The sequence below is a fragment of the Micropterus salmoides genome, unplaced genomic scaffold (genome assembly GCF_014851395.1).
Source record: "Micropterus salmoides isolate LMB-PRFRI ecotype aquatic unplaced genomic scaffold, ASM1485139v1 Ms_hic_scaffold_2, whole genome shotgun sequence".
Classification (NCBI taxonomy): Eukaryota; Metazoa; Chordata; class Actinopteri; order Centrarchiformes; family Centrarchidae; genus Micropterus; species Micropterus salmoides.
In genome coordinates, this window is record NW_024041150.1 from 43,581,942 (window position 1) to 43,604,432 (window position 22,491).

The window sequence follows — 22,491 nt, forward strand, 5'->3', positions numbered from 1 at the left end:
ATGTGCTTACTAGTAGTACTAGTGGCCATTTTTGCGCTTACTAGTAGTACTAGTGACCATTTTAGCGCTTACTAGTAGTACTAGTACGCCATTTTGGCTTACTAGTAAGGCAAAATGGCTTACTAGTAAGAGCCAAAAACCGCGCACTAGTAGGATATCGAATAAATGCTCAAACGGCTTTCCATAGTATTTTGCTTTTAGAACCAAACATTAATAAATGTAGATTGAGATGTAGATTCTATCAATTCAATTTCTACATCCAACAACATAAAGGCTGTGAAAACTGTCAACATATGGTCTTCTTTTAATGTCTTCATATAATACCTATAAAACATATAAACTACCCCTAGCAAAGTTTATATTATTTGTCTTCTTATATATTTGTACTCTGTTCTGGATACTTCTTTATTCCCATGTTTATTTCTCTTATTTCTAACGATTTGATGAGGGGGAAAAAATCTGATTTTTTTCCGGCAGCACAAGAATACACCATCAGTTACCGCTCACACTCTCCCTTTGCAAGAGCGCAGGAGAAGCTACGGTGGCATAATAGTTCTCCATTTGACCAAGTTTCTTCTTCTTCTTTGGTAGTGACGAAACGCCCTACAGCAATTTGTCTGTTTGGTCTATTGTAGAAACATAGCGGTGCAACATGGCGACGTCCATGTAAGAGGACGGTGTATGTGGATATAAATGTCTCATTCTAAGGTAATTACAACATAATAGTTCATTATGTAAGGTCTTTATGCACCACTGAAAACATAGTTATGTCTATTTCTGTCAATAGATCCTTAGAAATAGTACACACTGAACCTTTAATACTGAATCCGCTTCATTGTAGAAATGTCTGTGAGGATTCTCAGTCGTCCAGGTCATAGTTATCCAAGGAAAGCTCAAATGGACTTATGTAGCAAGTTGAGGACACGCCACAAAATCACCACGACAAAACATTTATACAGATAAAACTGAAATGACTGTATAATGTTAATTTTCCCCATCATACCTCCAATGATACAACATGTGACAGGGACTGCATCAGATCTCTTCTTGTACTGAAAGATACATAAAATAAATGTTCCCTGCCTCAAATGTCTCATTCATCACTGGGTGACCCAATTACACTGGTTATGTATGTGCACACACACACATCCTTAGAGAAGCAACAAAACATAGAAAGAAAATTATATCTCCCAAAATGCCACGGGCCATGCAGCGCCACTCTAAGCAGGTGGCAGGATGTTATGCTAAGTTTCTCAGACACTGCTCTTTTAGAATATGGTTTTATTAGCCCACCACATATTAGCTACTGGAATTGCTTTTATTAGTACAACGATCCATAAACGTCTCTTTCAGCTCCAAATGCAGACTGAAAGAGAGCCTCTCATCCAAATTACCCTTGATTTGCCCTTGAATATATCTTTCCTTGGACTTTCATTGTAAAGCCATCCACAGCACCACCAGGTGGTGACATGGCTGTACTGCAGGAGGCTGTGGTCTTTCATTCAAAATACACTGATAAACATTCAGTTTACTCATGGATATGTAAAATGAAACAAACATCTTTCAGCCATATTAAAATATACTATATTAGAGTGTCTTCATATTTTCTAAATATAAATATGTTTAAAATATTATATATTATATTTAAAATAATCTAAGATTTTCACTTTAGTTTACCTTTGTTGTTGTAAACTAAACTAAAAGCGGTCTGAAACTTTGCACAATCTGTTATTTTGTTCACTTTGAGACTCACTGACACTAAATATAAAACCTATTTCCTGCTATGTGCTTGAGAGAAAACCTCATCAGTAGCAGAAATACAGAAAGAGGAAGAGGTGGGTTTTACTTGGTGTGAGCGCTGAACCTTAATTTGTTGATCTCAGATGACCAACATTTAAAATGGAGGAACCATCTTTACCGTGGCTGCTGGGTAAGTAAAAAATCTACTTAATGTGTGAATGTTTGTCTCCACGTTGTCTCAAAGATTAGTTCTAACACATTTGTTGTGTTTTTAATTAGTTTTAGAGTGAATAATGTGAATAAAACGACTGAATTCAGCCAAATACCATCAACAGACCAAATACACGTTAGCAAGAGAAGAAGAAATATTTGGCGATATGGCAGCAACAAAGTGTTAAGTATTAAGTGTAATTTTTAATTGTTGTGTGCAGTTATTCTAACGAAATACCATATATAGTAGTTTTGCTTTATAATAGGAGAGAGGAAAAGAGGTAGAAGAAAATCACATACAAAAATGTATTTACTAGGGCTGCACAGTTAATCGCGATATTATTGAAATGCCCGTGTGGCCAAGTACAAAATCACAGAAGGTGCAATTCTTTGATGAAGGTATAATGTGTGACAAAACAACAGTAAAATGAAGTACTGTGGTGCTGCAGAGAGTCCCCGTCCTCCAGATCATGTCCTCCAGAAGAAAACATGTTTGTCTGTTTCAGACCCAAACAAATTAAAATTGTGATGCAAAAAAGGTTTTTCTAGTTGTTCCACTAGTTGTGATAATTCCCAATTTGTTTTTTAGCATATCTTATAAATCTTTTTACCCAGCATCTTCAGGCAAAAGACTTCTCAGGGCCTTTGCAGACCTATTAATAGTTCCAGGTGGATAACAAGAAGTGGGAAGTGAGTATGGAGGGGAGTTCAATTGTATTTATTCATGTTAGATATTTTTTGTGGTTTATTAGGTCCATATTTGGGTGTGATCATCATACAGGTCTTTTACAATCAACCTGATACAGAGCTGCTTAAAGTAGTTAAGCAGCTCTGTTAGTAGTTACAGGATGTCTGCAATGAAAACAGTGTTCAGTTTTAACATGATCCTGGCCACTTTCTCACCTGGTTCTCTCCTCTCTCTCTTTTTGTTGTAAACCAAAAAGTAAACATAATAATCAAACATAGAATTTAGATATAATAAGAGGTAAGAATCCGTATCAGTTCATAATAATGATGTGTGAGACCACCTCCTTTACGATCTGATACCAAATAATGTCCAGGCTGGTATTGTTGATACTGACACCAATAACGCTTTTATTTGTAGTTTAATGTGACTCCCAGTCTTTGCACACACATCACACAGCGTCTTTACTGCATGTTATTTGGCACCACAGTAATCCAGTAGACATTTTTGACATATTTCAAAACTGATCTATCTTACTACAACACATTCTCAGTCCAGACACTCGGTCAAGACATCTTTGTGTCACTTTTTAACGCGCCTTTATCGTCTTTTAGGTCTCCGCAATCAAGTTAGCAACGATAAATATGCAACGTCTGGTGGGAATTTCAAAATAGTTAAAATTGCGAAGTGTCTATGAAGATTCTCAGTCATCCAGGACCACCAGGTGCACATTTTAGACAGAGAAGATGGATGGTTTGAAAGAGGTGTCAAGGAAGCATCTACACCAGGGTTGAGAAGCCGTCATTGAACAGAGGAGGGGGTCTACGCCACCACTTATCCACCACTCACAATGCTGTCCTTTCATCACTTCCCAGGAAACTCAACAAACGTAACCTATTGGCCTCAGGTGAAGATACTTAACGACTGTAACGACTGTCGTCACAGCAACCAGGAACAGTAACGAACCAGCGGTATCGATGACCCGGGCCAACGACCCCACTGAGGTTAAATAGCTGAGTTTCCCTGCCAGTCAGTCAGAACTGAAGAAGTCCTTTGGATGAGGGACGAAACGTCTTCCAGTAGCTTCAACCAAGTCCAGTTGCCCTTGATTTTAACCTTGGTTGGTTAACATTGCGAAACATCGCCATTGTGACTTTTATGTCCTAACTTAGGAGTGAACTTGCACACAGCTGCACATCCTGTGTGCTCAGTTTGAAACTAGGGCTGTGGTCTGTGCAGATTCTCTCTGCTATGATATAACTCTGTCTGTTTACTGTCTAATAAAGAACAAATTATTACTACATTATATTAGTGTACATTAAAATACAGTGTGTCCAGTGCTTGAAGTGGAAACAATAGGAGTCGGTAGTCCTCATTTACATGTTACACTGAATGTGTCCTTAAATAAAATTTTGTTATTTCTATATCTAATGTCAGCATGTGGCTGTTTGTCTGTTCACTACAAGCAGGTTGTTCTGTGTTGTAGAAAGTCCAGATGTCTTGTTTCATGTAAAACCTCAAACCAACCTGAGTGTGATTTCTCTTTAGTTCTGACCTCACTGCTGAGCTGCACAACAAACCAAGGTGAGAAAACTTCTTCTGTCACAGCTGAAAAGTTATTCACTCCCTGATAGAACAGTTAGTGTTTGTGGAGGGAAACAGCCACTTTTACAAGTACAATAAAACACTGAATAGAGTTTTGATGCCACAGTGTTGCAGACTGGAGCCAAAGCTAAAACTGCTGCTATAAAAATGTAATTCAGAAACTGCACAGCAGGATGCAGCTGCTAGAAGGTACACACCTAATCATATACATGTTGTGCTCCTTCTTTTGATGGTCCGGTAGGCTGTAGTTGCCATTACAACAGGAGGATTATGGGAAGAAAATATTGATTGGTAAAAGAGATCAATAAGCAAGTGACAGAAAACAATAAAATTCTCAGTGTTTAATGTGCCAACTTTGATATTTGAGATTCTGATTTCTTCCCTTAAAAATCTGTGAAACTGTAGATGTTGAAAAAGTAGGAATATGAGGAATGTGGAGAAAAAAAAACCTCATCTCTTTAACCACATCTTTCTGTCTTTTCCTCCAGCCTCTCTGACTGTGAGTCCCAGCAGCTCTCAGTTTTTCACCTGGAAGTCTGTCTCTCTGAGCTGTGAGGAGGACGACAGCTCTGCTGGATGGACGCTGAGGAGGAACACAACCAGAGAAACCAGGACTCAGTGTGGAGCTGGCTGGGGAAGATCAGCTAATTCTTCCTGTTACATCAGCTACATTAACCCAGTGGACAGTGGAGTTTACTGGTGTGAGTCCACAGAGGGAGCAACCAGTAACACCATCAACATCACTGTCACTGGTAAGATCAGACTGTGGAGTTAGTGTTGATGAAGCTGTGTGTAAATGATGAAATGCTGTAGTTTGTCTCTGTGTTGAGGTGGACCAGTGATCCTGCAGAGTCCTGTCCTCCCTGTGATGGAGGGACATGATGTCACTCTGCACTGTAAAACAGAGACCCCTCCCTCCAACCTCCCAGCTGGTTTCTATAAAGATGGCTCCCTCATCAGGACTGAGCCTACAGGTCACATGACCATCCACCATGTTAACAAGTCTGATGAAGGCCTCTACAAGTGTGACATCAGCGGTCATGGAGAGTCTCCATCCAGCTGGATCTCTTTCACAGGTGAGGAGCTCAAAGATAATTCTCAAACTGACCTGGTTTTGTTTTCTACATTGAGTTCAGCAGGTTTCAGGAGAGCAGAGATGATTCATGATGTGACAACATTTCTAACTTTGCAGTCTGCAAAACAACAAGAGTGAAATCTGTTTCTGAGTTTAACCCGCCGTTTGAAACGAGATCTTTTTAACTCTAAACCAGACTGACATTATGAATTCACTGCTGTGTCTTTCTTTTAGCATGCTGTTCAATAAATTATCCATTTATTTTATTTTCTGTGCTTTTAATTATAATTTATTGTTCAATTTAGTGAAACCCACCACTACAAGTCCTCCTTCAACCACCTCTCCTCCTGGTTCCTCCTCTACTTCTCCCTCTGTATTGTGGTTGGCCGCTCTATCTTTCTGTGTTCTGGTTGTACTGGTTCTTCTGGTTCTACTGGTGAGACGATGCCTCCACAGGAAACCTAAAGGTTAGACACAGACTCCATGTGATGCAGTTCACATTTAAAGTTTCCATTAACACTTCTGGACGTACAAATAATAACAAGTTACAAACTGTCTCTTTAAGTCAGACGTCCATCAGGATTCTCATAAATCACATTGCTGTTGTTAATAAAACAATCTCACCACAGGGTCCATTTAGTGAGCTGTGGAGCTTTTGACTGAATCACATGATCTTCCTTCCATGAATTTCTGCTCATTTTGGTTCATTCAGCCGCTGAAGTTGGAGATGATGACATCACAGACCTACAGCAGCCAATCAGATACAGCAACGGTAATGATGTTTTGTTGACTTTTCAGGGACAGTGAGTGTGTGTTATTGTTCTTATGTCTTTGTGAGGACAAAGTTGAGTTTCTGACCTTGAGAGGACATTTTTATAAAATTTGGAAATTGTAGAAAGAATGTTCATCAAAATAAATTAAATGTAAAATAAAATTTTTTTAGTCCATAAAGTTTTCAGACTCATTGTGGTCTCTTTAGGTTGATCACCATGTGTGTTTTTCCCCTGCGATGAATTGCTAACAGAAGCTAACACATGAATTATAAATGTGCAGATTTACAAATCTCTCTACATTCTGTTCACAAACTATATATTAACTGTTTTACTCAAACATTATTGGTCTGTTTGTTTTAATGTAAATAATAGGTACATTAAGAGTTCAAATGATTTTAAATAATAGAAAAGATGGACCAAATATATTTGGTTGTGCTCTGCATCTAAACCACAGCAGCAACTTCCTCCTGTTGACACCAGTGAACTGAGGTCTGACGCTGGTGTCGTTTCTCACTATAGTGTGATCTGTTTTAGCTGATAGTGTTGTGTCTATTTTTGTTCTGAAATATGGGAACTTATTTTGTGGTCCTCTAGTTCCCTGTTTAAGATAAATACCCTCCAGTTATATTTGGTCTTTCACCTTTCACAGTGTTAAGAAGAAAACTATCAAACCTGCTGCCCTTTATAAAGTCTATAATACAACTTATTATAATTCTATATATCTATACTTATTATGATTCTACATATGAAAAGTAATGAAATTATTTCTGCAGTAGTATTAAGTACATGTGCTGCAGTACGAGTATTATTAGCAGTAAATATCAGCACTTCTAACAGCTGTAAGTTGACATTTCTGTCTGTATCTCGGCGATCTTTTATGCCAGTTTAGTCAAAATGTGGTACACACTAGTGACACGTGTCTGCTGTTAAATTGCAGAATCGTTATTTCTGCAACACGGATGTGAATAAAATGCATGTCTCAAACACACGGAGTCAACGTTACATTTCACAGCATAGTCTAATAATAATAATTGGTGTTTGTGTGTAGGGCTGATCCAAGTATCATAGTTACTGTAAGTCATAGTGAAATAGTATTCAACATAATAATAAAACCATGTGAATATTAGTGTGTTTGTTTTACATCATCACAGTGGTGACAGACATGCGGCTCTCCTTGAGGCCTCAGGGGCCCACAGAGAAGCCTACAGGTCTTACACTAGCATTTGAACATGCTGATAAAACAAACGTTCCTGTGTGTGTGTGTCAGACCTACACTGAAATTCAAACACTTAAATACAACTAAACATTTTTATTGTTGTTTCATCTAACCCAGACTCATTAAAGCCATGACCTAGCTTACCTTACAGCCTACAGCTAAAGAATTAGCACTAACAATTTACATTAAAGACATCTACATAGACACACAATAAACATGATTTAAGTTTGATTAGTTTAACTAAAAATAAATGTACTATGTTCCATGCGGAATAAAGACTAAACTGAGTATGTGCAGAGTGAATCAGGTGATTTGTAACTTGTTCGTGGTTGGAGAAATTGGACGTGTTATAACTGATCTGTGTTTCATCCCTGGTCTCCTCTACCTGAAGTAATGTAACTTGTATTTGTTTTATTTTCCAGTGTGTAATTCAGTTGCAGTCTACTCAGCAGTTAGAGGAGCAGGAGACGTCAGTTATGGACAAATAGCCATCAGACCACACAGGACGAGAGGTACAGCTGATCTTTATTTAATATATGTGTAGATAATGTGATGTTTGTATTCGTGTTGTGGTGTTTGTATTTGTGTTGTGCTGTTTGTATTTCCGTTGTGGTTTTTGAATTTGTGTTGTGGCTTTTGATGTGTGACCGCATTAGATGGACAAAAGAAACAAGTGTTTCAATAAACCTGACAATGACTCCTGACTGTGTTAAAGTACTAACTCATCTGGCATGTGATTGTGACAATAGCCTTGTTTCCATCAACGTTTTTTTCATGCACATTTTGAAGTATCGCATCAGAAAAGGTTGATGGAAACGGCAAAATTCCTTAATTTCTCAAGAAAGTTTTTACGCTCGCTTGAGGTGGTTTTTGCCTTTCGCGAAAAAGAGTAAATACGCTAAATTTCCGAATAAGTTCTGACGTAGAGAACTTGTAAGTTAGGTCTGATCAGCTGTTTCCGCTCTGGGCGTCTTGCCGGATATTGCCATAATGAGCGGAGACATGTCTGGCAGCAGTTTGCCCACTTTAAACACACTTCAGATCAATGGCCCTCAGGTCCATGCGACTGGTTTTGTTTCTGGCTTGAAACCCAAACGTCTTGTTTATTAAAGCCATGTGTAATGTCAACTACTGACATAACTACGCTCGCCATAGCCTGGTTTATTCGCTCCAAACCAGCTGATGGAAACGCACATACAATTGCATTTACTATTTTGTGACATTTCAAAAATCACCTTAAAATTCACATGGCAATTGGGTGGCACAACGGCTAATGACACAAACTTACAGCTTCAGTAAATTTAGTTTCCATGATTGAAAGGGAATTATGTCTTATTACACATGCTCTTGTTCAACAGGAAATTGCAGCCAAAAAAAAGGACGCATGAGAATTTGACAAGGAAACAGAGATGTTGGCGGAAAACAGGCAATGAGAAAAGTAACAATTGAAGATTGTTGCAGCTAAGGGAGGGGTTATTTCTTTTGTTTATCTGCAAGAGTCGAGGAACAGAGAGTTGACCGTGTGGAAAATACCAGGCTTATTGGGACAGGGAGCTCTAGAGGTTTATGTGATCTCGATTACTGAATAAGTGATTGTTCTGTGTTTGGTACTCATCTGAGAACATATTAGGTCGTCTGGTCAGTCTGATAATTTGCATTTATTATATTCTAACTAAAACTGATTAAATCTCATTTCCAACATTTAATACTTCTAAGAATTGGGTTACTTTTAACAATCAAGTATTCTCTGATATTCGTTTTAAGTATCACTCCTGGCATGTGATAGTTATTAATAATTCAACTTATTCAAACATTTATTATGTAACAAATTTCTTGTTATATTGTGTTTGTTATATTTGAATGTTTTGTATCTTATGGCATTTATTGGAATCTATATTTCTATGTATTCACTTTTATGTGTTCAATAAACATTTGCAAAATTCACTTAAGCCCATAGTAATTTTTGATTCTTGTATTTGCACAAGGAAAAGTGTCTCCACAATCTGAAAGTTGCAAAGGTCATATCATTATTAAAAAGTGGATCCTAGTCTTTTCACTGATTGCCGACCAATTTCTATTTTACCTGCTTTTCTAAAGTTTTGGAAAAGTTATGCATGAAAACCTGAATGATAACAATATCTTGTATAAACATCAATATGAATATTGACAAAAACACCCAACATACTTATAAACAACAAATCCAAAGCATTGGACAATAACTGGACTGCACATTGCTCATGATGTGCTTACTCATACAAAAATACAAAATCACAATAATAAAAATAAAATAAAATCAGACACAGACTTCAGTGTAGACAACACAAATATACACACTATGAACAAAAACAATATAGACATACTGACAAATAGTGCAGAGTGCAAAGGATGCAGGAGTTTGTACATGTCGGGGGTGGATGTGATATACATGTACACATACATGCACACATGCACACAGTGCAATGAAGCATAATGCAAAGGATGCTGGAATAAATAAGTAAGTATGTTATCTAAGAGCAATGACTTGAGCTAGGTGGATTTGGTATACAACCTATATTTCCAAATGGTAAATTGATTTATCAAAGAATTATCAAAGGCATTTGATACAGTCGATACAAATCTGATTTCCAAACTTTACCATTATGGGTTTACTGCTGCTGCTCGTCTCTTTTCCTTCGCTGACTCAATGACATTATCAGACCAATAAATTACAAACACCACCCAGAAAGCAAAACAAGTTTTGTTGATGTCGGATTGAGATCATCCATACATTATATTTATAGCTCTTCTGGTGTGCAGTTAGTCCTCCGGTGTGCTAACAGCTGATAGAGTCAAGATAAATAACAGGCCTGGAGTTATTGTTTTAAGGTTTCATCAATAAGGAGGTTTCTGCAAGGATGTGAAGTCGGTCTCCTCCTCACCAAAACAAATGGATCAGCTGATTACAACAGCATGTTAAAAACAACGTTCCTCCAAAGCTCAGGTGGAGACAGGACGTGAGTGCTTCTAGCTGCTGCTGTTAACTTTAGCTCAGTTTAGTTGGAAAACGGACGAGTTGCGGACCAACGCTGCGGCCTGCAACAAGGTCCGATTTAACTGGGATTATTCTGTTAAAGGAAACATTAATGACTGACGGAGCACACCGATCCAACAGTCGGTGTTGGTTGAAGTTGGTCGCCGTTTGTCGGGGCAGTGTGCAAGCAGCTTTAGAATAAAAAGTAAAAGTACCTCATTACTGTGAAAGGCTTCTTTCAGCATTTGATGTTGAGTTTGACATCCAGTGATGTCTGATATGTTTTACTTTTTCTCATCATGATTGTGAATTCGGTGGAGTAAAGTAAGTGTATGAAGTCCCTCATAAGTGTTAAAGTATCCATGTATTATGTTGTTTGTTGTCTGTTTATCAAAACTAGATACCATGTTAGGCAGAGGTGGAAGCAACCATTTAAATTTACTCTTATTCCTGTAACAAAGTCTGAGTCAGTTACTTTTCAAATATGTTTAAATTAACAGTAATCAGTAATTTTACTTTAAGTACCTTTTTTATTTTAGTAGAAGTATTGTACTTCCAGAGTAAAAACAAAAGTTAGATGAAAAAGTCCTGATAAACCAGTTCACAAAAAGTGACATTGACGAGCTACTTTCTGCTCACGGCTGCATGATCTTCTCCCTCGTCTGCCAACAGAGAGAGAACGGGAACAGGTGAGCGTCACATTGCACCCAGAGAACCTGATACAGAGAGGGCAGAGGCGAGAAAAAAGTCCCGTCCCACTTCAAGCTGCTCTGAACAGTTTCATAGTATGAACCTAGACTGTTATGTGAGACCGTTTGGATGTGTAGAAGAACACAGAACATGAATTAACATCTGATCAAGTTAGCAGGTTATGCTGCTACATGCGTAAATATGCACAGGGAGACACTTCATCCTGTTTCACCCAGCCGCTATTCAGTGTTCATTTTTATGATCCTGCCTGCCCATCAACACATCCCATTCAACAATAACAACATCAGTTGACCTAATTAGAAATGTCCCGATTCGATATTAATGAACAAAAGAACACCGTAGAGTCCTGCTCCCGCCATGGGGTTGGATAGTCCAGCTGCATGCCACTCCTCTTTTCAACATCATGGCTGGCGAAAAGACTTCCGCAAAGAATGCATCGCTGTATCCTCGCTTATAGCTCCTCCAGCACGCCTCCTCGCTCCTCATTTTTCTACATTTTAAGCATTGAGCTGTTGATCAATTTGTGGGTCACAGGCAGGAGGATGGAGGATGGAGGAGACGAGGAGGCACAAAATGGGAGAAAGGTGACTTCTAAATTTACCTTTACATATAGTGAGTTGAGCACAGCCTTTCTGCTGTTTTTTGTCTGTTCCTTTACAGGAACAAGTGTTAATTTAGCTCAAAATGTTTTTGAGAACTTTCTGTGTAATAGTTCACAGAATGTCATTTAGGCTGTGAGAAGAAAAACAACAAAGTCACTGATGGATGTAACTCACTATCCAGAGGAGAATTTCACAAAACAACTGTGTTAGCGTTTTTCTTTGTGTGTTTGCCGCCCTGATGAAGTGACTGAGGGGCAGTAAAAAAACGGCAAGGGGGTCAAATCTTTTTATATATTAAAATAGTAGGTTATCATCCTGATGTGCCAATTTCCACATTTGTTTTTCTCCTGCAGGTGGCAATACAGCGCCATTTTAACTATAGTTGCAAACAATTCAGTAGTACATAAGGGTTGGTCTTGTGCAAACGTGCAGTAGAGTCCTGACCAATTGTCTGTATACGGCTATGTGTGTGTGAGTGCGAGTGATGTATGAGTCATGTTACCTTAAGATGTTAGAATCAATTAGATCATTTAATTTAGTTAATGATAGCTTTGTGTCTTTTTTTGTGTTGGGGCAGTCTTTGGCCACACTTCCCTGGATTGCAACTGCTGTTTTGGATCTGCCTGATGTCTTTATTTTCTCATGATTGATTTTGGCTCCTCCAATCAGCTGATCTCCACTTGGCCGCTCCAGAACTGTCAGACTTACATTTTGTGGGCAGCTTTTAAAAGTGAACTTGTATTACAGCTGCCCATACTTACAAAACATGTCAAGTATAGATATGTATTATTTGGTTGGATGCATTGGTAAAACGGCCGTCAGTAAAATGCGTGTTGCAGACTGTTTATAAAACGGTGGCAGGTGAAAGTGCGACGCGTTTTCTGTCATCTGTCCTCCAACACCGCACCACAGATGCCATAATGAACATACCTACTGTAAGTTCTAAGTAAATGACATGATAAATTGGTCAGCTAGCTCACATCGATGTTTATCGGTTTGATGCTCTGATTTAACGAGGCCTGACAGTGCGCCTGCGCAAGCTTGGAGAATGACGTATCACTTATGGAATTACTATAGTCATACGTCACCACCCCGTTTTAACAACTAAGCAACTTTTACAACTTTGAGCACAAAATTAAGCTATTTGTCAAAAAATATTTGGCGAACTAATCAACATTGTAAGGAAATGACTCAGAAAAATATGAAATATCATAGAAATGTCAAAATACACTGGAGGGGGCTTTCAATATTAATAATATTATAAATACAAACAAGAATAACATAAACAGATTAAATGTTTACCGTTGTGTTTCTTACATCACCACCCGAGTCAACTTACACTGATGTCGTTCCACGTTTGTACAAAATAGCTCCTGGTATTGATAGAAAACACAAGGGAGTTGCTGATCACAACAAAAATGATTTCGGTCTGTAACGTCATCTTTTAAAATGAAGTTTATCTAAAAAGTGTTTCATTCGTCCGGGCTCTCCCCTATAGTCGCCATTGCAATGCCAGTCCATGAATTTGGAGGGCGGAGCTTCTGAGGGAGTGAAGGGAGTTTGTTTGGCGGGTTCAAATATCAACAATCTTTCAGCTGAGCTCCTTTCTATCCCCTTAGATGTCTTAACAGTCTGGTAACGTGTTGTGAATTTATTTCCGCACTAATGTCAGTGTATTGTCTGTGGAGATCAACATGCCATGATTCATAACCATTTTGGGAAAACTACTCCGTAAAGTGAATTTGCTGATTTATACAAAAAATGTCAACTTGCTAATAGAAATGTAAGCGGCCCTCCTGAGCCTTCACCTGACTGGTTTAGAGGTCCTCACGTTTAGTCCGTCTGAACTTCTTATTACCCGCATCTCTTTGAAAGGAATAGTTCAATTGTTCAATGTTTTAGAAACACTCTGTAGTCAAGTCGTGGTTAGCTTAGCTTAGCATAACGACTGGAAGCAGGGGGAAACAGGTAGCCCGTCTCTGTCCAAAGAGCATCTGCACCTCTCGTCCTTTGTGGTCTGATGACTATTTGTCCATAACTGACGTCTCCTGCTCCTCTCACTGCTGAGTAGACTGCAGCTGAATTACACTCTGGAAAACAAAACACATACAAATTGCATTACTTCATGTTGGGGAGACCGGAGATGTTTGAGACACAGGTCAGTTGTAACACGTCAAATTTCTCCAATAAGGAATCACCTGATTCAATCTGCACATGCTCAGTTTAGTCCTTATTACACATGGGGAAAAGTGTCACCCTGTGGCAGCACATACAAGTTTAGAAAGAAAAATAATTTTAAGGTGAGAAAGATTTTTTTTGTTGTTATTTTGTTACAGCATTGGCTGCTTTGTTCCTAAATCATGTTTACTGTGTGTCTGTGTAGATATCTTTCTTGCAAGTTGTTACTGCTAATGTTTTAGCCATACGTAAAATGTTTAGTTGTATTTATCTGTTTTATTTTAAATTCAGTTTGTGTGTGACACGCAGTAAGGCTTAATTATCATAATTACTTATAATTATAATGTATTAATTATTATGTTCAGATGTTAGTTTAAGACCTGAAGGCTTCTCTGTGAGCCAATGAGGCCTCCAGAAGAGCCACAAGTCTGTCACCAAGATAAACACAAACACACACACTGGTGCACAAGTTGTTAACTTTTATTATTATGTTCATTACTATGTCACTATTATTACTGACAGTAACTACGATACTTGGATCACCCCTACACACACACATGCACACACACACACACACACACACACACTAGTTATTTTAAAACTACAGCTGTTACAAGTGCTGTTAGTATAATGTTCTATACTAGTACTACTAGTACTGCAACACATGTAATAATATTACTGCTGTAGAATGATTTCATTACTTTTCATGTAGAATTATAATAAGTTGTGTTATAGACTCTGTAAATGGCAGCAGGTTTGATAGTTTTCTTGTTCTTACTACTGTGAAAGGTGAAAGATCAAACTGGAGGGTATTTATCTGAAACAGGGATCTAGATGACCACAAAATAAGTTCACACATTTCAGCACAAAAATAGACAAACACATCCCCATCAGCTAAAGCAGATCAAACTATAGTGAGAAACCACACCAGCGTCAGACCTCAGTTCACTGGAGGAACAGGAGGAAGTTGCTGCTGTGGTTTAGATGCAGGTGCACAACCAAGTGTCTTTGGTCTGCTGAGTGCATCTTTTACTTTACTTTATTCACTTAAGCACTTAATTTACCTTTTATTTACAATAAAACAAACAGATCAACTATGTTTAAGACCCAACAGTAGAACTGTCTCTACATGTTGATGTATTTTGATTTAACAATTAAAACAGACCGGACAATTTTTGCTCATACAATAAAGGACCAAACACAATAGGAGGGTTAATTAAATGGAAATATTCAAGGAACCATTTAATCTGTAGTTGAAGTAAGTGTTGTGATGTTCAAAGCCTGCAAGGATGAGATGGCATTTTAAACACTGAAAGTATACACTCACCTAAAGGATTATTAGGAACACCTGTTCAATTACTCATTAATGCATCTAATCAACCAATCACATGGCAGTTGCTTCAATGCATTTAGGGGTGTGGTCCTGGTCAAGACAATCTCCTGAACTCCAAACTGAATGTCAGAATGGGAAAGAAAGGTGATTTAAGCAATTTTGAGGTTGTTGGTGCCAGACGGGCCGGTCTGAGTATTTGTGAAGCCACAACACGCACAACCTTGAGGCGGATGGGCTACAACAGCAGAAGACCCCACCGGGTACCACTCATCTCCACTACAAATAGGAAAAAGAGGCTACAATTTGCAAGAGCTCACCAAAATTGGACAGTTGAAGACTGGAAAAATGTTGCCTGGTCTGATGAGTCTCGATTTCTGTTGAGACATTCAGATGGTAGAGTCAGAATTTGGCGTAAACAGAATGAGAACATGGATCCATCATGCCTTGTTACCACTGTGCAGGCTGGTGGTGGTGGTGTAATGGTGTGGGGGATGTTTTCTTGGCACACTTTAGGCCCCTTAGTGCCAATTGGGCATCGTTTAAATGCCACGGCCTACCTGAGCATTGTTTCTGACCATGTCCATCCCTTTATGGCCACCATGTACCCATCCTCTGATGGCTACTTCCAGCAGGATAATGCACCATGTCACAAAGCTCGAATCATTTCAAATTGGTTTCTTGAACATGACAATGAGTTCACTGTACTAAAATGGCCCCCACAGTCACCAGATCTCAACCCAATAGAGCATCTTTGGGATGTGGTGGAACGGGAGCTTCGTGCCCTGGATGTGCATCCCACAAATCTCCATCAACTGCAAGATGCTATCCATCAATATGGGCCAACATTTCTAAAGAATGCTGTCAGCACCTTGTTGAATCAATGCCAAGTAGATTTAAGGCAGCTCTGAAGGTGAAAGTGGGTCAAACACAGTATTAATATGGTGTTCCTAATAATCCTTTAGGTGAGTGTATATTTCCACTGATTTAGAATAGTCATTTTGGCGCTATTGGAAAAAAACAACTGAATGCTGCTGTTGCGTAAAACAATCCAACTGCCATTTACCAATATGAACTTATGAAAAATGAAATGTACTGAAATTATCCAATCCAAGTTTACTGTATTTCCAAATAGTTTTTTGACCTCAGAAAGCATCGTATAGAATAGCATGACAAAAACAAGAACAACTAATTCCTCCTCTTTGTTCTTTGTCATTCAATATTGCAAATATTTGTTTGACAATATTACCTTGCTCTTAAATACAAAACCATTGCATCCAACATATATTTTAAATGGGGCTTTTCTAATAAAATAACACACTATAAAACTGGAACAAAAAGGCAACTGCAACATTCAAACCAGTACTATGTACTTGTGCATGTCGTGCCATTAAAACCGTAAAGCATTAAAACAATTTAGAGTTTAGTTTAGATATAGAATGTTTTATTTGTTTTATCTGTCATAAACATCTATAATAGAAAGACAAGATGCCTTAGTTAACAGAAAATGGGAAACATTACAGACAGGTGCCACATATTGACCTTTCTCTACAAAAGGTGAGAGCATGGTATCATCAAGACCCACATTACTATTTTAAGTGCATTAAATACTGTTGGCGCCACGTGTTTAGAATGAAAGGGATACTGATATTCACATTGGCAAATTATCATTCCACAGTGATTATTTTTGCATTAACCCATATTAAAAAGAGAAATAATGTTTTAAAATAAAGTCCTGGTCAAATCTGACCACATCAAACAGTTATTTGGAAAATCAAAGCTGGAGATGGATGCTGCAAGTCTTTGTGTGGACAGTGGAATGTCCATATTAAACCAAGTTGCTGTGTGAGAGCAGAGGGTCCAATGCAGGTGACGGTGTCTTTTTAAATTATTACAATCCTTTGCAAGATGGAGAAGTGAGTGAAGATGTAGCCTTGGATGCCTGATGAGTCTGGTTGTTCACTGGCTGATCCTTCTTGTTTATTCAATGTTCAATTTCCATAGTTTATTTTATTTATGCATGCATTTATTTATTTAAGCATTTTTTTATGTTATTTTATTTCAGCATGTATTTATTTAATCATTTCTTTATTTGCATGTATGCATGTATTTATTTAATTTTTTTAAATTTATGCATGTATTTGTACTTTTACTTATTTATGCATGTATTTAATCATTATTTAAATGTATCTATGCACGCATTTATTAACGCATTTATTTATTTAATCTTTTATATTTTATTTATTTATGGATGTATTTGTACTTTACTTTATTTATGCATGTAATTATTTAATCATTCTTTAATTTATTTATGCATGCATTTATTAAAGCATTTATTTATTTATGCATGTATTTGTACTTTTATTTGTATTTATTTAATTAATTAATTAAATTTATTTCTGCAATCATGTATTTATAGTGTTTTGGTTTTAGGTCCTCCCAACCAGCTGCCGTTTTAACTCAAGACGAAGAAGATCTGTTTCAGTCACGTGACTCGGTGACGTAAGTGTCATGACGGACGGCTGCTGGGAGAGAGACTGAAAAGAGGAGGAAAAAGGTAATTTGATGGGGGGTTTTTTATGTGTGTGTGTGTGTGTGTGTTTCTGTATGTGTTTGTTTCTTTATGTGTGTGTGTGTGTTTCTTTATGTGTGTGTTTCTTTATGTGTGTGTTTCTTTATGTGTGTGTGTGTTTCTTTACGTGTGTGTGTGTGTGTGTTTCTTTATGTGTGTGTGTGTGTTTCTTTATGTGTGTGTGTGTTTCTTTATGTGTGTGTTTCTTTACGTGTGTGTGTGTTTCTTTATGTGTGTGTGTGTGTTTCTTTATGTGTGTGTGTTTCTTTATGCGTGTGTTTTTCTTTATGTGTGTGTGTGTGTTTCTTTATGTGTGTGTGTTTCTTTACGTGTGTGTGTGTTTCTATTTGTGTGTGTGTGTTTCTTTATGTGTGTGTGTTTCTTTATGTGTGTGTGTGTTTCTTTATGTGTGTGTGTTTCTTTATGTGTGTGTTTTTCTTTATGTGTGTGTGTGTGTTTCTTTATGTGTGTGGGTTTTTTTTATGTGTGTGTGTGTGTTTCTGTATGTGTGTGTTTCTTTATGTGTGTGTGTGTTTCTTTATGTGTGCGTTTCTTTATGTGTGTGTGTGTGTTTCTTTACGTGTGTGTGTGTTTCTTTATGTGTGTGTGTGTGTGTGTTTCTTTATGTGTGTGTGTGTGTGTTTCTTTATGTGTGTGTGTGTGTTCTTTATGTGTGTGTGTTTCTTTACGTGTGTGTGTTTCTTTATGTGTGTGTGTTTCTTTATGTGTGTGTGTGTGTTTCTTTATGTGTGTGTGTTTCTTTATGTGTGTGTGTTTCTTTACGTGTGTGTGTGTTTCTTTACATGTGTGTGTTTCTTTATGTGTGTGTGTGTGTTTCTTTATGTGTGTGTTTCTTTATGTGTGTGTGTTTCTTTATGTGTGTGTTTTTCTTTATGTGTGTGTGTGTGTTTCTTTATGTGTGTGTGTGTTTCTTTATGTGTGTGGGTTTTTTTTATGTGTGTGTGTGTGTGTTTCTGTATGTGTGTGTTTCTTTATGTGTGTGTGTGTGTTTCTTTATGTGTGTGTTTCTTTATGTGTGTGTTTCTTTATGTGTGTGTGTGTGTTTCTTTACGTGTGTGTGTGTTTCTTTATGTGTGTGTGTGTGTGTTTCTTTATGTGTGTGTGTGTGTGTTTCTTTATGTGTGTGTGTTTCTTTACGTGTGTGTGTGTTTCTTTACGTGTGTGTGTGTTTCTTTATGTGTGTGTGTGTTTCTTTATGTGTGTGTGTGTTTCTTTATGTGTGTGTGTTTCTTTATGTGTGTGTGTTTCTTTATGTGTGTGTGTTTCTTTACGTGTGTGTGTTTCTTTACATGTGTGTGTGTTTCTTTATGTGTGTGTGTGTGTGTTTCTTTATGTGTGTGTGTGTTTCTATTTGTGTGTGTGTGTTTCTTTATGTGTGTGTGTGTTTCTATTTGTGTGTGTGTGTTTCTATTTGTGTGTGTGTGTGTTTCTTTATGTGTGTGTGTTTCTATTTGTGTGTGTGTGTTTCTTTATGTGTGTGTGTGTTTCTTTATGTGTGTGTGTTTCTTTACGTGTGTGTTTCTATTTGTGTGTGTGTGTGTGTTTCTTTACGTGTGTGTGTGTTTCTTTATGTGTGTGTGTGTGTTTCTTTACGTGTGTGTGTGTTTCTTTACGTGTGTGTGTTTCTTTACGTGTGTGTTTCTTTATGTGTGTGTGTGTGTGTGTGTGTGTTTCTTTATGTGTGTGTGTGTTTCTTTATGTGTGTGTGTGTGTTTCTTTATGTGTGTGTGTGTGTTTCTTTATGTGTGTGTGTGTTTCTTTATGTGTGTGTTTCTTTATGTGTGTGTGTGTGTTTCTTTATGTGTGTGTGTGTTTTTCTTTATGTGTGTGTGTTTCTTTATGTGTGTGTGTTTTCTATTTGTGTGTGTGTTTCTTTATGTGTGTGTGTTTCTTTATGTGTGTGTGTGTTTCTTTATGTGTGTGTGTGTTTCTTTATGTGTGTGTGTGTGTTTCTATTTGTGTGTGTGTGTGTGTTTCTTTATGTGTGTGTTTCTATTTGTGTGTGTGTGTGTGTGTGTTTCTTTATGTGTGTGTGTGTTTCTTTATGTGTGTGTGTTTCTTTATGTGTGTGTGTTTCTTTATGTGTGTGTTTCTTTATGTGTGTGTGTGTTTCTTATGTGTGTGTGTGTTTCTTTACGTGTGTGTGTGTTTCTTTACGTGTGTGTGTTTCTTTATGTGTGTGTGTGTGTGTGTTTCTTTATGTGCGTGTGTTTCTATTTGTGTGTGCTTGTGTGTTTCTATTTGTGTGTGTGTGTGTTTCTTTATGTGTGTGTGTTTTTCTTTATGTGTGTGTGTGTGTTTCATTATGTGTGTGTGTTTTTCTTTATGTGTGTGTTTCTTTATGTGTGTGTGTGTTTCTTTACGTGCGTGTGTGTTTCTATTTGTGTGTGTGTGTGTGTGTGTGTTTCTTTATGTGTGTGTGTTTTTCTTTATGTGTGTGTGTTTCTTTATGTGTGTGTGTGTTTCTTTATGTGTGTGTGCGTCTCACGTTTCACGGTGTTTAACACTCGGTTGTCCAGCGGCTTTCGGCTCGGATCATTGGTGGAGGAGCGGATTCCTGTCCCACAGCTATTGGCCAGAGTGTTTCTATGGAAACCATAACAACCCAATCAGCAGCAGCTATACCGACCTTTACATCCCCCCCCTCTGAGTTATGTAAAGCAGCAGCCGGATCAGGAAGCTGCTCGCCGACTCTCAGAACTGGAGTAATTAACACGTGGCGTCTGCTGATGTCACACTGTCTGGGTGTGACACGCGGGTCGATGACGTCGCCTCTGTTTGGTTCATTTTAAAAACTGTTGTTTACAGGTGTTACAGGAACACGCAGGTAGCTCAGTATTAAAACGTAAGAGGACTCCAGTGGCAACCTGTGAAACTCTGGTGAACTCGAGCAGGAAGCTTCTGGTCTACAATAAGAAGCCGATGCTGAAGTCCCTGAAACCTGCATTCTATTGAAAATCCAGCAGGGGGCGACTCTTCTGGTTGCAAAAAGAAGTCGGGCTCCATTAGAAATAATATTAAAATGTTTCTACTTGTCAGCTGATTTATTCCCTCAGTAAACACTTTCCTGATGAGTTTATGGTCTCAGTCGCTAGTTTCAAGTCTTCTTCAACACAGCGTGATGTTCATTTAGTAAATTATGGTCCCATTTAGAGGAACAGAGACCAGGAAGCGGGGGAGGCTTTAGGGCGGGGTTATCTATGATTGACAAGTCGTTACCATGGTGACCTGTCAATCAGGCTAGAGGCGACTCGAACCCTCGGCACTGTGTAAATTTAACCAGCGCCGCTGAAAAAGCTTATCGGGAGTCGGCTGTTCACTTTCTCTGGTGAGCACATTTAGTTTTAGGTCTGTTGTTCGCTAGACAAACTTATCAGCCAGTTAAAATGACCGTTAACGTGAGTTACAGATGCACTTAGCTAAGCTAGCTAGCTAAGCAAGCTAGCTAGCTCCGCACACGGCCATTTGCTCTGCCGTATCGTCACAAAACATGTTCACCAGCTCACCTGTCAAAGAACGTAGCCAGCAGTCTCCTGAGCAGCACCTTGTGTTTGACCCCGGCACAGAGGTGACAGTTCATCAGTTGACCCCGTGTCATGAACACACCTGAACCTGAACGTACACACAAAACATCAGAGTATTACTCATCTCTCGGCCTCTCTCAGACAGTTTTGTGTTTTAGTGAACACATTAGTTACTTAAAGAACAGGGAAACAAGAGCTGTGTCTCGGTGTTCTGGTGTCCTACCTGCCACCAGCTCCACCTTCTCTCCCGGGTCTCCCTCGGTGTAGAGCGACGGGTGGCAGCGGTACCCGATTTGACTAATCAGGCTAGCAGGGAGGGCCATGTTGTCCCGACCAACCAGCACGCAGGGCCGGCGCTCATTAGCCAGCGGGAGGGACAGCATCTCCATCTTTTCTTGGACTGGACCAATGAGAAACGGAGAGGCGGGGTGTTCAGCATGACGTCAAAAATATAAAACAAAGTTATGCTAATGCTACGAAAGTCTAATTTATACTTCTGGGTTTATGTAAAATGCAACCACACACACAAGAACGGCGCTTGGTTGGCTTGGTAGCATCGCATTTCCTCCGAGCTTCCAGGCTCCGTGCTTCTAAGTCTGTTTTACTAGCGGCCAAACAAGCGGCTGTAACACAGTGGATACCTTCTTTTGAGCGCCACAACCCCCGTGAAATGAGTAAGTTTGATCTGATTTGAAAAGTCTAGAATAGCCACGGTTATTATTTTATCCCCATTCAGGTTAGCATAGGGCTAACCCGGAAGTTAACTTGCTCGGCCAGTAAAGGTCTATTCACTGGAAGCTAGAACGCTACCGCCAGTTAGCATTTTGGGGGTGTAACTGCAGAGCAATTCAGACACCAACGCACAAGTAAAAATACGTGGCTACATGAGTCGCTAACTAATCAAATGGAGCTGGCTCTGCTCTTAGTTTGCAAGTGAGGACTGCAAATTGCAGCTTCAAAGACATCAATTTACCTCGGAAGTCGGAAGTTAGAGCTGGGAATGATGCCACGCTTTAAAGTGTGTTTAGCTGCCATGCAGTTCTAGTTACAAGTTGGAAAACCTTGCGCGGCCAGTCCTTTACAACTAGCCAGGTTAGCCATCGTTACCAGCGGCAGTTGTTAAAAAAATATTACACGGTATTTACGCATACTAAGCAGCAACATGTCCACAAATAGCAGTTGGACAGCACTTTGTGTAAAATTTGAGACACAAGTACACAGAAGAGCTAAGAAACAGTG

General features: G+C 38.6%; 2 protein-coding genes across 3 annotated transcripts; one reads left to right on the forward strand and one right to left on the reverse strand.

The window, feature by feature from the left end:
• The first annotated feature begins 4,065 nt into the window (after positions 1-4,065).
• LOC119911989 (low affinity immunoglobulin gamma Fc region receptor II-like) lies at positions 4,066-5,817 on the forward strand. Its single transcript, XM_038730960.1, has 4 exons — positions 4,066-4,219; positions 4,729-4,992; positions 5,071-5,316; positions 5,621-5,817. Exons 1-4 carry the CDS (start codon positions 4,066-4,068, stop codon positions 5,785-5,787), a joined length of 831 nt encoding a protein of 276 aa, XP_038586888.1. The 3' UTR covers positions 5,788-5,817.
• Positions 5,818-13,263: 7,446 nt separating this feature from the next.
• On the reverse strand, positions 13,264-21,648 carry LOC119911651 (nucleus accumbens-associated protein 2-like). Of its 2 annotated transcripts, XM_038730606.1 has the most exons (4): positions 21,476-21,648; positions 21,235-21,340; positions 20,217-20,314; positions 13,264-13,717 (listed from the first exon to the last, which is right to left on the reverse strand). In XM_038730606.1, the coding sequence occupies exons 1-4, from the start codon at positions 21,639-21,641 to the stop codon at positions 13,554-13,556; spliced, it is 534 nt and encodes a 177-aa protein (XP_038586534.1). In that variant the 5' UTR covers positions 21,642-21,648; the 3' UTR covers positions 13,264-13,553. The 2 variants fall into 2 exon arrangements, with proteins under 2 accessions (XP_038586534.1, XP_038586535.1); XM_038730607.1 differs by lacking the exon at positions 20,217-20,314.
• Between the last annotated feature and the right edge of the window lie 843 nt (positions 21,649-22,491).